Source organism: Chiloscyllium punctatum, chromosome 37, assembly GCF_047496795.1.
Source record: "Chiloscyllium punctatum isolate Juve2018m chromosome 37, sChiPun1.3, whole genome shotgun sequence".
NCBI lineage: Eukaryota > Metazoa > Chordata > Chondrichthyes > Orectolobiformes > Hemiscylliidae > Chiloscyllium > Chiloscyllium punctatum.
Window position 1 is genome coordinate 53,991,600 of NC_092775.1, and position 15,150 is coordinate 54,006,749.

General features: G+C 43.8%; 1 protein-coding gene across 1 annotated transcript in view; it reads right to left on the bottom strand.

The window, feature by feature from the left end:
* Positions 1 to 408: 408 nt before the first annotated feature.
* npepl1 (aminopeptidase like 1) overlaps positions 409 to 15,150 on the bottom strand; it is a 40,083-nt gene continuing 25,341 nt past the window's right edge. Inside the window, exons 8-12 of the mRNA XM_072556842.1 lie at positions 12,382 to 12,482; positions 11,409 to 11,532; positions 5,477 to 5,653; positions 2,664 to 2,774; positions 409 to 1,100 (exon numbers count right to left, since the gene is read on the bottom strand). Coding sequence (XP_072412943.1) covers positions 933 to 1,100; positions 2,664 to 2,774; positions 5,477 to 5,653; positions 11,409 to 11,532; positions 12,382 to 12,482 — 681 coding nt within the window. The 3' untranslated portion in view covers positions 409 to 932. The remainder of the gene's footprint in view (positions 1,101 to 2,663; positions 2,775 to 5,476; positions 5,654 to 11,408; positions 11,533 to 12,381; positions 12,483 to 15,150) is intronic.

Consider the following 15,150-nt stretch of genomic DNA (forward strand, 5'->3'; position numbering starts at 1 on the left):
GCTGGGGATAACGAGGATTGCTTAAAATCAAAACAACCATTACAAACGGTGGTTCAATGGTTAGCACTGCTGCCTCACAGCACCAGGGGCCTGGGTTCAAGTCCCACCTCGGGTGACTGTGTGGAGTTTGCACATTCTCCCCATGTCTCTGTGGGTTTTCTCTGGGTGCTCCGGTTTCCTCCCACAGTCCAAAGATGTGCAGGTCAGGTGAATTGGTCATGCTAAATTGCCCATAGTGTTAGGTGCGTTAGTCAGGGGTAAATGTAAGGCAGAGGAATGGGTCTGAGTGGGTTACTCTTCAGATGGTCAGTGTGGACTTGTTGGGCCAAAGGGCCTGTTTCCATACTGTAGGGAATCTAATAAAAGCTGATCCAAAGACAAAATAAAAGGGACAGGTAGATAAAAAGAAACTTGTGCAAAATGATTTAATAAGATCAAGCATTCCAATTTGTTCGATACATTCAGTCAAACAGAGACTGTCTTTTAAAAGAATAAAACCATTTGGTATAGCAATTCTTATTAGCCTGTTGTACTGAGCCCACATTCCCACCACTGCAATAAAGCAACAGGAACGCCCACTCTCCTGGGTACTTGACGATGTTTCTCTATGGATTCCATTTTATTATTTGTTACTAAGTGCTGACAGAAAGAAACAGAGACTGTATACAAATTGGATACATTTTGAACAGACTTGGGCTCAAAGGAGATTTTAAATCTTGAACCTGAAGTAATGCCAAGACTTCAGTGATGCCTGACATGAGCCTTTAGCTAATGCCGCTTGTAAACTCTACCAAAGTGACAAGCCAACAGTCCCCTCGAGAAGAGTGTAATACCCACATAGACATGAGACACGTTATACCTGGATGGTTGGATTGGCGATTGATTGACTGATTATATAAGTGACATAACTGTGTGCACAGCTACTCTCCAGTTTACACCAGCCTCCTACGCTTGGACATGCCACCGTCTCCCTCGCTCATTGCATAGTGTTGGTCTGTGCCAGCACCTAGAGGGGACACTAGGTTCAGCATGGGGTCTTTGGAAGCACGGCCAAACAGAGCCAACAGGAAAGCCACCCCAAAGCCAGTCGCTCGCTCCCCCTGCACACAAAATAAACAGGTATTAATTCCTTTACACAGGGTACCACTTAATAACTGGCCAGTCACAAGTCTCAGGAACTTACTAATGCTTTTACCTTCATTTTTCCCTCACAAATTTGCCAAACACACCATGGAGCTTTGGAATTAATGAGGGATTCAAAGTTGAGCTGGTTGGTATGGTGGCTGGGCACTAGGCACTTCATCCATCTTTGAAAGAGTTTAGCCAGTCTGATTATAGGTCCAAGTGGATGAGGACTACTGTTTCAGTATTAGCCGAACAATTCCACTCAAACATGACAATGATGTGCAAGATGGGTGCAAATCCTGAATTGTGACTTGAGGCATCTTGTTGGGATAGTGTTAAAGGAGCTGCACTTTGTATCCAAATTAAACTGGGGACATCTGATGGGACAGTGTGGAGAAAGCTTTATTCTGTACCTAACTCACGCAGTCCCCGCACTGCAAGTGTCTGATGGCATGACTCTGTTCCCAAAATGGCAGGTGTTCCACTCCCAACAAAAAGGAAGAACTTTTCTCTCAGAAATGTCATTAATGTTTGGAACTTTTCACTCGAGAGAACAGGGGACACTGGCCTATTGAGTATATTCAAGGTTGAATCAGACCAATTTTTGATCTATATAGGAGACAGGCAAGAAAACAGACTTAAGCCCACCATGATCTTGCTGACTGGCAGAGCAGTCTACAGGAATCAAATGGCTAGCTCCTGCTCCTATTTCTCATGTTATGAAAGGCAGACATTTTATATGCGTGAATAACCGTTCTTTCTCACACAAGTCTGATTTCCAAAATGCAGTGAGTCAGAGGGGAAGGGATATTCAAGTACAGAAAGAAAGACAGTGACTGAGGGAGAGATCAGGTAAGGGGCTAAAGAAGGCAAATAAAAGAGTGAAGCTGACAAGGAGAAGAAGATAACTCATCAGTGCTGTTGTTCTGTAAATTAAGAAAAGAATCATAACAGCGTAGTTTAAAATAACAAATTAATTAATATTGCCAATCATTGTATGTGGGGAACTTTTGAAAACAGAGGCATGTGTACAAGAAATGAAGGGGTCAGTGTAACACAACACATCCTAGCAGGTAGATTATTAATTTAAGAAATTATAATTCCCAAGCTCCTTCAGTTCAATTACTCTGCCATTTCCTCAAAGGCCATTAAAATTTGGTAGAGATGAGTTGCAGACTGATACAATATTCACCGATCCCCCCATCGATTGGCCTTGTATGTTCACATCCCAATAAACCATTACCAGCTTAATCCCTTCTTTAACCTTGTGTTACCAATCAGATAATGCTGATAGTTCACACATTACTTTGTTTTCTCATTACAAGGGGCAGTTCACAATAAAACTTTCCCTGCAGCTCATCACCTAATCCTCAAATGCTTCCCTTCCTCCATCACAAAATTTACACACACACACCCGGTTTCCCTCAGCCCACTCTAGCAATAAACTCTTTCCACACCTGGAAGTCCTTCCCCTATATACACATCCAAAGCTCCTCCCTCTCACCCCACAGTGTTTCTAACCTTCTCTATGTACTCACAGAGTGTACAGGGGAAGCAATGTCAACATGGACCCATGTGCCAGGCCAGTCAAATCCAATGTGAGCACCGATAAAGAGACCTGCACAGGAACTTTGAGCATTGTCACGATCCTGAAATAGAGAGAGAGAAAATGAAATGGAAACCCAGGCATCAAAGCCTATGTCTTCTCTCTTTTCTGCTGTTGCCAGCACTTACGGACCCTCTAACTAAGAGAGCAGCCAGGGTGATTAACGTTTTATAAATGCATGCATAGTGCAAATTCAGGTCAACCATTTACAAAAAAAATCGATGTTGCCTTTCCTCAGAATCAGGCTTATCGAAACGGTTTAGAAGTGGTACCAAGGAGCAAACACCTACAAATCCACGTACCAGACTCAATCGCAGCACTGAGTGAAGACTTGAGGAACCTATGGTGCAATGTTGAGGGTGGCAGTTGTACTGTAGGAGGAGGCCGGGAAAAGGCAAAGGACAGAGTTATCCCTCTTAATGCCTAATTAAAAGGAACACTCCGTCAGCTGCAGACTCAGAAGTAGAATCTCAAATTAAATGCAGCTTTTCACCACAGAGAACAACTCAGCTGGTAAACGACAGGGCATTGCAAGTGTGGCTGTCAGGCCAGTGCAAGACTCAATGCCTAATGAAATGAATGGAAAAGCAGCCCTACTACTGATGGTCAGCATCCCTGAGGGTCCTCTCTTACAGTAGACCGAGAACAGCAACTCATTCTCTGGGAAGCTAGGGAGGAGATAGCAGAGCCTTTGGTCTCGAACTTTGAGTCGTCATCGCCTACAGGTTTAGTACCAGAGGACTGGAGGATAGCAAATGTTGTGCCCTTGTTCAAGAAGGGCAGTAGAGATGACCCAGGTAATTGTAGACCAGTGAGCCTTACTTCTGTTGTAGGAAAGGTCTTGGAAAGGATTATAAGAGATAAGATTTATAATCATCTAGCAAGCAACAATTTGATTTCAGATAGTCAACATGGTTTCGTCAAGGGCAGGTCATGTCTCACAAACCTCTGAGTTTTTTTGAGAAGGTGACCAAACATGTAGATGAGGGTAGGGCAGTTGACGTGGTATACATGGACTTCAGTAAAGCCTTTGATAAGTTTTCACATGGTAGGCTGTTGGAGAAAATGCAGAGGCATGGGATTGAGCGTAATTTCGCAGTTTGGGTTAGAAACTGGCTTTCTGAAAGAAGGCAGCGAGTGGTAGTTGATGGAAAATATTCAGCCTGAAGTCCAGTTACTAGTGGTGTGCCACAAGAATCTGTTTTGGGACCACTGCTGTTTGTCATTTTTATAAATGACTTAGACACAGGCATAGGTGGATGGATTAGTAAATTTGCAGATGACATTAAAGTTGGTGGAGTAGTGGACAGTGTGGAAGAATGTTACATGTTGCAGGGGGACTTGGATAAACTGCAGAATTGGGCTGAGAGGTGACAAATGGAGTTCAATGCAACTAAATGTGAGGTGATGCACTTTGGGAAGAATAACAGGAAGGCAGAGTACTGGGTCAATGGAAAGATTCTTGGTAGTGTGGATGTGCAGAGGGATCTTGGAGTCCATGTACATTGATCCCAGAAAGTTGCCACCCAGGTTGATAGTGCTGTTAAGAAGGCATATAGTGTGTTACGTTTCATTGGTAGAGGGATTGAGTTCCGGAGCTGCAATATCATGCTATAACTATACAAAACACTAGTGCAGCCGCACTTGGAATATCGTGTACAGTTCTGGTCACCATATTTCAGGAAGGATGTGGAAGCATTGGAAAAGGTACAGAGGAGATTTACCAGGATGTTGCCCGGTCTGGATGGAAGGTCTTATGAGGTAAGGCTGAGAGACTTGGGTCTGTTCTCATTGGAAAGAAGAAGGGTAAGAGGGGAATTGATAGAGACATACAAGATGATCAGAGGATTAGATAGGGTAGATAGTGAAATTTTTCTTCCTAGGATGACGATGTCAGCTTGTACGAGGGGTCATAATTACAAATTGAGGGGTGATAGATTTAAGACAGATGTCAGAGGCAGGTTCTTTACTCAGAGTGGCAAGGGCCTGGAATGCCCTACCTGCTAATGTAGTCAAGTCAGCAACATTAGGGAGATTTAAACAATCCTTAGATAAGCACGTGGATGATGATGGGATAGTGTAGGGGGACAGGCCGAGAATAGTTCACAAGTCGGCGCAACATCGAGGCCGAAGGGCCTGTTCTGTGCTGTATTGTTCTATGTTCTCTAATCAGCACTGTGTTGGTTCAACTTTGGCAGCACTGTTTGTCTTTTGCACATAGACAAATGTCCCACAAATGCTTCTTTAATCTGTCAACTGTAGCTCAGTGGTACCACTTTTGTCGAAAGGTTTTAGTTTGAATCCCATTTCAGAGGCTTGCTGTGATAAGCCAGGCTGCCATTCAAGCACAGCACAAAGGGAGAGCTGTACTGTGAGAGTCATTAAACCGAGATCTCCTCTCCTTTCCCAGTTGTCCTGGCAAATATTTAGCCCCCAGTCATAATCCGGAAAACATACTTCCTGGTTATTATTTCCTAGCTATTAGTGGAAAGCTGTAAAATGCAAATTGACTTTTGTGTTTCCTGTAAAACATCACAATTACACTTCAAAAGAGTTGCAAAGTACTTTGGAACATTCTGAGGCTGAGAGGTGCTTCATAACTCCAGTGTGAAACTAAACCATGCCCTTGGCCCCTCTTCCCTCCAAAAGCTAATGTCAGAAGGAAAACAAAGACAAATACAAACATAATCTCACTGCCTCCCACTCAATGAGCACAGGGTCCCCAGGAACTAGGAATACACTTACAGCCACAGAGTTCTTCATATCAGCCACGGCAGAGGTGAACTCACTGAAATGGAGTTCAGGGCAGTAGACAAGAGGGTGGGCAAGGTCCCCACTAGTCCGTCCAGCCTTAACACAGGCCATCTCCCATTCTTCAGTGTTGCACAGCACAGCAGCATGGTATTTTCCTGTAGATATACCCTGCACAGAGAGAACATCTAATTACACCAGACTCTTGGACTACTGTCACGAGGACTTGCAACCTGCCAGAGATTACCTAGAGTCACTAAAGCTACCTGGTGAGCCTGGACTGGTTTTAGTCTGATAAATGCACACATCCCCTGTGTGGGTCAGCTCTCTTTTGGGTGTATTAGCTCTAGAATTACACAGGTATCCAAGTAATGTTTGGAGTGATCAAAGGAACCATAACAGATTTAATGAGCTTATTCACAGTTTTGCAATTGTGTGTACTCTACTGTCCTGCAAACTCAAAGAACCTGATTCTAACACTATTTAGAGTCATAGAGATGTACAGCATGGAAAGAGACTTTTTGGTCCATGTCAACTAGATATCCCAACCTAATCCAGCACCCGGCCCGTATCCCTCCAAACCCTTCCTATTCATAGACCCATCCAAATGCCTTTAAATGTTGCAATTGTACCAGCCTCCACCACATCCTCTGGCAGCTCATTCCATACACGTACCACCCTCTGTGTGAAAAAGTTGCCCTTAGGTCTCTTTTATATCTTTCCCCTCTCACCCTAAACCTATAACCTCTAGTTCTGGACTCCCCGACCTCAGGGAAAAGACTTTGTCTATTTATCCTATCCATGCCCCTCATAATTTTGCAAACCTCTATCAGGTCACCCCCCAACTTCCGAAGCCCCAGGGAAAACAGCCCCAGCCTGTTCAGCCTCTCCCCATAGCTCAAATCCTCCAACCCTGGCACCATCCTTGTAAATCTTTCCTGAACCCTTTCAAGTTTCACAACATCTATCCGATAGGAAGGAGACCAGAATATTCAAACAGTGGCCTAACCAATGTCTTGTACAGCTGCAACATGACCTCCCAACTCCTGTACTCAATACTCTGACCAATAAAGGAAAGCATACCAAACACCTTCTTCACTATCCTATCTACCTGCGACTCCACTTTCAAGGAAATATGAACCTGCACTGCAAGGTCTCTTTGTTCAGCAACACTCCCGAAGACGTTACTATTAAGTGTATAAGCCCTGCTAAGATTTAAATAAGTCCTGCAAGGATTTAAATTCTTGGATCACTGGGGTATGTTTAGCAGTCAGGATAAATTATACAATAGGGACAGGTTGCACCTTAATAGGTGGGGGACCAGCATTCTGGCAGGTAGGTTTGCCACTGCAGCACAGCTGCGTTTAAACTAAATAGCGGTGGGGGGGGGGGGGGGGGGGGGGGAGGGACACAAACTGGAAGTTTAAGAAGGAAGTTAAAGGGAAAGCTAGACCAAAAGAAGTCAAGACAGACAAGGGAATCAGTGGAGCAGAAAACTCAAAAAAGGTTCGTGCCATAAGGTCAAGTGAAATAGGGATTAATAGGAAGGGTGAGGGGAGTAATACATTAAAAATATATATGAAAGCACGAAGCATTAGAAATAAGGTGGATGAACTTGAGGCTCATTTGGAAATTGGCAGCTACGATGTTATGGGGATAATTGAGACGTGGCTTCAAGTGGACAGGGTCTGGGAAATGAACATTCAAGGCTATATGTGCTATCGTAAGGACAGACTGACGGGCAGAGGGGGTGGGGTGGCCATGTTGGTAAGGAATGAAATCCAGTCCCTTGTGCAGGGGGACCTAGAATCAGGGGATGTAGAGTCAGTCTGGATAGAGCTGAGAAATTCTAAGGGCAGAAAGAGGCCGCTTGGGAGTTATCTACAGGCCCCCAAACAGTAGCCTGGATATAGTGTGTAAGGAGCTGAAATTGGCCTGTCGCAAAGATATCAGTACAGTTGTTATGGGGGATTTCAACAGGCAGGTAGACTGGGAGAATCAGGATGGTATTGGACCTCAAGAAAGGGAGTTTATGGAGTGCCTCAGAGATGGATTCTTAGAACAGCTGGTGCTGGAGCCTACCAGGGAGAAAGCACTTCTGGATCTGGTGTTGTGCAACGAACCGGATTTGATCAGGGACCTCGAAGTAAAGGAGCCATTAGAAGGTAGTGACCACAATACAATAAGCTTTAATCTGCAGTTTGAAAGGGAGAGGGGAGAATTGGAAGTGACAATATTTCAGTTGAATAAGGGGAACTATGGAGCTATGAGGGAGGAGCTGGCCAAAGTGCAATGGTGCGATACCTTAGCAGGGATGACAGTGGAGCAACAATGGCAGGTATTTCTGGGTATAATGCAGAAGATGCAGGATCAGTTCATTCCAAAAAGGAAGAAAGATCCTAAGGGGCGGCAGGGATGGTTGTGGCTGACGAGGGAAGTTAAGGACCATATAAAGACAAAAGGGAAAAAGAATAACATACCAAAGATGAGTAGGAAATCGGAGGACTGGGAACCTTTTAAAGAACAACAGAGGATAACCCAAAAAGGAAATACGTAAAGCAAAAATAAGGGACGAAGATAATAAAAGCTTTTTTAGGTATGTGTAAAGAAAAAAAATGGTTACGACTAAAATTGGGCCCTTGAAGACAGAAACGGGTGAATTTATTACGGGGAACAAAGAAATGGCAGAAGAGTTGAATTGGTACTTTAGATCTGTGTTCACTGGGGAAGACACCAGCAATTAGATTACTTAGATTAGATTAATTACAGTGTGGAAACAGGCCCTTCAGCCCAACAAGTCCACACCAACCCTCCGAAGAGCAACCCACCCAGACCCATTCCCCTACATTTACCCCTTCACTTAACAATAAGGGCAATTTAGCATGGCCAATTCACCTAACCTACACATCTTTTGACTGTGGGAGGAAACAGGAGCACCCGGAGGAAACCCACAGAGATACAGGGAGAACGCACAAACTCCACACAGACAGTTGCCTGAGGCGGGAATTGAACCCGGGTCCCTGGCGCTGTGAGGCAACAGTGCTGACCACTGTGCCACCCACATCTCCTAGATGTAATAGTGGTTGAATGACCTGAACTGAAGGGAATTTATATTAGGCAGGAAATGGTGCTGGAGAGACTGTTAGGTCTGAAGGCTGATAAGTCCCCGGGACCTGATGGTCTGCATCCCAGGGTACTGAAGGAGGTGGCTCGAGAAATAGTGGATGCATTAGTGTTCATTTCCCAATGTTCTATAGATTCAGGATCAGTTCCTGTGGATTGGAGGATGGTTAATGTTGTCCCACTTTTTATGAAAGGAGGGAGAGAGAAAATAGAGAATTATAGACCAGTTAGTCTGACATCAGTGGTGGGAAAAATGCTGGAGTCAATTATAAAGGATGAAATTACGATACATCTGGATAGCAGTAACAGGATAGGTCAGAGTCAGCATGGGTTTATGAAGGGGAAATCATGCTTGACTAATCTTCTGGAATTTTTTGAGAATGTAACTCTGATGGACAAGGGAGATCCAGTAGATATAGTGTACCTGGACTTTGATAAAGTCTCACATAGGAGATTAGTGAGCAAAATTAGGGCGCATGGTATTAGAGGCAAAATACTGACATGGATTGAAAACTATTTGGCTGACAGGAAACAAAGTGATAAACGGCTCCCTTCCGGAATGGCAGGCGGTCTCCAGTGGTGTGCCGCAGGGATCAGTACTGGGACCGCAGCTTTTTACAATGTACATTAATGATATAGATGAAGGTATTAAAAGTAATATTAGCAAATTTGCTGATGACACAAAACTGGGTGACAGGGTGAAATGTGAGGAGGATGTTAGGAAATTACAGGGTGACCTGGACAGACTAGGTGAGTGGACGGATGCATGGCAGATGCAGTTTAATGTGGATAAACGTGTGGTTATCCACTTTGGTGGTAAGAACAGGAAGGCAGATTACTACCTAAATGGAGTCAAATTAGGTAAAGGGGCAGTACAACAAGATCTAGGTGTTCTTGTAGATCAGTCAATGAAAGCAAGCAGCTGAAAATGTGTTGCTAGAAAAGCGCAGCAGGTCAGGCAGCATCCAAGGAGCAGGAGAATCGACGTTTCGGGCATGAGCCCTTCTTCAGGAATGAGGAAAGTGTATCCAGCAGGCTAAGATAAAAGATAGGGAGGAGGGACTTGGGGAGGGGCATTGGAAATGCGATAGGTGGAAGGAGGTTAAGGTGAGGGTGATAGGCCCGGGTGGGGGTGGGGGCGGAGAGGTCAGGAAGAAGATTGCAGGTTAGGAAGGTGGTGCTGAGTTCGAGGGTTAGGATTGAGACAAGATGGGGGGAGGGGAAATGAGGAAACTGGAGAAATCAGAGTTCATCCCTTGTGGTTGGAGGGTTCCTAGGTGGAAGATGAGGCGCTCTTTCTCCAGCCATCGTGTTGCTATGGTCTGACGATGGAGTCGTCCAAGGACCTGCATGTCCTTGGTGGAGTGGGAGGGGGAGTTGAAGTTACTTCCAATGAAAGCCAGCATGCAGGTACAGCAGGCAGTGAAGAAGACTAATAGCATGCTGGCTTTCATAACAAGAGGGATTGAGTATAGAAGCAAAGAGGTCCTTCTGCTGCTGCCCTGGTGAGACCACACCTGGAGTATTGCGCAGTTTTGGTCTCCAAATTTGAGGAAAGACATCCTAGTTATTGAGGGAGTGCAGCGTACGTTCACGAGGTCAATTCCCGGAATGACAGGACTGTCTTACACTGAAAGATTGGACTGACTGGGCTTGTATACCCTTGGGTTTAGAAGGCTGAGAGGGGATCTGATTGAGACGTATAAGATTACTGAAGGATTGGACAATCTGGAGGCAGGAAGCATGTTTCTGCTGATGGGTGAGTCCCGAACCAGAGGACACAGTTTAAAAATAAAAGAACAGAGTTGAGGAGAAACCTCTTCAGCTATGATCATAATGAATGGTGGTGCTGGTTCGAAGAGCTGAATGGCTTACTGCTGCACCTATTGTCTATATCTATACTATCTATATTTGCTTTTCCAACACAGGCCTTGCTTCCTGTACGTAGCACTATCTCATGGGGGGGGGGGGGGGGGCGCTGTTTTGATAAACTTCAGTTAAATTTAACATGGAATAAATTGCAGGACTTAGAAATGAACATATTTATTTTCAAAAAGCTTTCATCACTTGCACAACACAGTACACTGCATTCAAACAATTCCACATCACTAAATTTAATCAAATTAATCCCAACATGTATTACACCTTTTGGAATAATAGCCAGCTATATGTATGCTTGCGGAGAGGTGGGTTCATTGGGTCATACAGATCGCAGACTATAAAGAACAGAATTAGATCATACAAGGTTGTATGTGTGTGTGGTGTGAGAAACAGGTTTGGGTCAGTGTGCATGTGTGAGGAGACATACAGTCATATCAATCTCTATCAGTGTGAGAGCGCAAAGAAAATTACTGGTCAAATGGGGCTTGTCTTGTGTGTGGGAGCAATAGAAGGTCCCCAGTTAGATCCTAAATCTGCACAGCACTAACCAATTCCAGAGGAGTATTAGGGATCCCTTGAATTCAGTGCAGACAAGAGAGCTGAGGAGGGGACATGGATAAAAATTGCCCAGTGCTCCAACACATTCCACTGCTGAAACACAATAAAGCAGTTGCACAAGTGATGGGAGGCTAACGGCTAGCAAGGACCCTCAGTTCTGAGGATGGTGCAGGGGTTGGCGGTTAACAGAGGGAACAAGAAGCTCTTTCAGTCTCTACAACTTAGCCAATTAACTGTTTGAAACCAGCAGGGACAAGAGTCTCTGGGATCCAACACAGAAATTAGGTCACAAAGCAAACGTATCTCCTGCACACACCCATTCCACTTTCTCTTGCCCCATGCCAGCCCTCCAGTTTAACTCTACCTGTGCTCCCGTAAGCGTTGCCATATCAAGGATGATATCGGCCCCCAGATCCTTGGATGCATAAGCTACTCCATCTGCCAGTACCAAGCGCCCCTCGGCATCAGTATTGTTAATCTCAACTGTCCTGAATGCAAGAGAACAGAATCAGTTAGCAACACACAGTAGGAAAACATAGCATTAGAATGGAATAGGTGACAGGGGAGTGGTCTACCTGTCTCACCAACATGCAGTTACACTGAGATTTACTCAATACTTCTTCCTATAAACTTATAAGTACTCCTTCACTCAAAAAAACTAGAGATGACAGCATTGCTCAGTTAGTGTAAAAGAAAGTGTATTTAACCCCAACATTCATCAGCAACATATGAAACACAGTCAAAATCACAGAAGAGTAACTTCTCTTAGGGGTGGCACGGTCGCTCAGTGGTTAGCACCGCTGCCTCACAGCACCAGGGTCCCAGGTTAGATTCCAGCCTCGGGCGACTGTCTGTGTGGAGTTTGCACATTCTCCCCGTGTCTGCGTGGGGTTTCCTCCCACAATCCAAAGATGTGCAGGTCAGGTGAATTGGCCATTCTAAATTGCCCACAGTGTTAGGTGCATTAGTCAGAGGGAAATGGGTCTGGGTGGGTTACTGTTGGGAGGGTTGGTGAGGACTGGTTGGACCAAAGGGCCTGTTTCCACACTGTAAGGAATCTAATCTAATCTTCTCTATTAACATTCTTCCCTCAACTAATACTATTATAACAAACTAATAGCCCTTTCATTGCTCTTTACATTGATATATAAACCATCACATGGTTAAAAAAATTGTTTTATCATATGGTAAACAATTTGAGAAGTGCTAACAATTACAACCTTTATCTAGAATTCAAAAAAATCTCCATCAAAATCTTGACTCAATCACCCGCGTGAACATTTTTACCACCACAGTGAACTCGTCTGCACTGTTGAAAATATACACTGCAGCCTTACTTTCCAGAATACATCTGATGAATATCGTCGGGTCTAGTTGCTTTGGGTCCAACAGCATTTTCAGCCAGGCAAAACACAGCATGCAGATTATCCTTAAAACCCTGAAATACAAACAGGCCATAGATGGGACTGTAGCACACACTGCAGATACGTTTCTGCACCTGGCCTGGCAGTGAAGCACACTCTCTTGACTGAACAGCACAATGCCATCACACAGGATGAACGCTAGAAGTGTTGGAAATAACATGTCGAATTGTCAGAGGGAGCGGGAAAGCATGATATCCCATCGCTGCCTCAGACACAGGTGGAATAGGTTATGGGTAGCTAAACAAACAATTAGGAGACCCTTCTCCCAAGCTGCTGTGGGTCCTCTGACAGGACGTAGCCTCCCAGAGACAGACCAACCCCCACAGCCCCAGAACAATTAAAGCAAAACCCTGGTCACAGGGTCAAAAGAAGTTGCACCTAGTCTGATACTCAGAGTGAACCTCTCCCACAGTAGGAGTCTGGCAGCTTTTTAAAGAATTTGGAATGTGCCGAGAGCAGCTGTCCCTGATTTACAGGCTGCTTTTATAGTGTGGGAATGTCTCCCATTAGCCCAGCAGCATCTAGAGCCTGTTCACCACCGAGATGGCCAGCAAACACTCTCTGGGCATGATCTGACCATTCCTCCTCAAATCCTGCCAGGTCACCTCTTAGTGAATGGGCCCTGGATTTGATCCCATCAATTGGGTCCCAATCCCACAACACTACAGGGATGCATGATATAACTGAATTATCATAAATCTCAACAAATCTAACGGACAGGAAAGACCACATTTCAGAATACAAAATATCCAGAAAAGGGGACAGGACGAGAGATGCGAAAAATGAGAAAGGTAAGCAATTCACTTTGGTGGGTTGTCCGCTGTGTCAGTTCACTCAACAAGGAGAAGGGAAATGTATTCAACAAAAGGAAAAGTTAGTTTAATGGTTGACTAAATGTAACTGGACGACAGGTGGTGGTGGAATGGGGTGGGGTGCAGTGGCATCGTTGTCATGTCACTGGAGTAGTTTAGAGACACGGACTCAAATACTGTTCAGCAACAGACGGAACTTGAATTCAATAAATACAACTCTATCAGCATTATCAGCTCGTCTCAGTAAACAGTAACCATGACAACCTCGGTTGATTGTTGTTTTTTAAAAAAATTCTGGTTTGCTGATATCCTTGAGGGAAGGAAATTTGTCGTCTTTACCTGATCTGGCCTACATTTGACTGCAGGCACACAGCAAGGTCACTGACTCTTACTGCCCCCTGAAATGGCCCTAACAAGCCCATCAGCTCAAGGGGAATTAGAAATGTACCAAACAATGGTTTTGCCAGTGATATTCATGTACCTCAAAAGAAAAAAAAAGTTGAAAACAACCAAGTGATTTAAGAGTCATAACCATGATACCTTTTGTGTGGTTCCAACATGACCCAGAGCATTGCAGAACCCACAAGAGCTAGTGAGTGCCTACTTCAAAATAGACTTTATATGCCACCTGGATAATATCTAGCAATTAGCAATTGTAAGAAATAGGGAAGGGTGTTGTCTTTGCAGATATAAAAAAGCAAGAGTGTGTATGTGCAGACAAGGGGTACAGGGAAAAATATCAGCTAGGCAAGCATTAGGGAAATGTATCTTTATCTTTAATGTATAATTGTGGATAATTGAATACTAACTTTAGTGCAGAATTATTAAAGCAAATAATTTCTATCATAATGTTTTAAATAATTTAGTCTCAGCAAAATAGCTGAGATAGCTGAAACGCATAAACTAGGCAAGAAAAGACACATTGTTAAAACGTATGTTCTAGAATGGAATGTACCTCTGGACAATGGAAGATGTTACAAGCAAAGTAAAAAGAACATCAAGATACAAGTTTAGCCTCATGTCAGCACTGACAGAGGGAAAGGTTGCCAACTTGGAGAAGGGGGGAAACAATAAGGGCAGAGCACAGAGGGGTAGTGGCAGAAAATAACGAGAGATTGGGTAATATAGGAATCGGGAGAGGTGACCTCACGCAGCTCAAAAGTATAACTGTAATAGCTTGAATAATCATTACTTCAATTGCTTTCTGCAATTGAGGTCCTTTCTTGCAAGATCGTAGAATAAATAGTCTTGTTTTCAGTTTTGGTGGTCTCGTCTAATTTTATTGAATTTTGTTTCTAACACAATGATGCAGACGAACTACCAAACAATTGAGTTGGATGTGGTCAATTACTCTGAAATATGAACAGGAAAATGCTAAAAGGAGATAGGAGATGGGGTTCAATGGGATAAGTGCAGAAATATGTTAAAAGGGCACTCAGAAGCAAAGAGGGACATAAGGAAACACATTGAAACAGATGTAAAACATAACAGTAGGAAGTCTTTTCCAAATGTTGACCGTAATTAATGAGTTAATTACCATACATGGTAGCAGTGTTCAAACTGGAAAATGGCCACAATACTGATTGTTTGCAGCAATATTTACAAGCGAAGATGTGTGCACTATGCCCTGCCAATACTAAATGAACAAAGACACGATATATAACTGATATCCATATGTTTGAAATCTGAAGTCTTGAACCAGCAAAGAGAATTAAAAGCAAAAGATTCCAGAAACAGACCTTAAATAACATGAAGTATTTTCACACTCAAGGCTGTGAAAATTCAGACTGAAGTTTGAGCATGGACTGAAGTTAGATTTAGGATAGAAAACAATTCCTTCAATAAATGTGTAATATTTAAGAATGAGGAT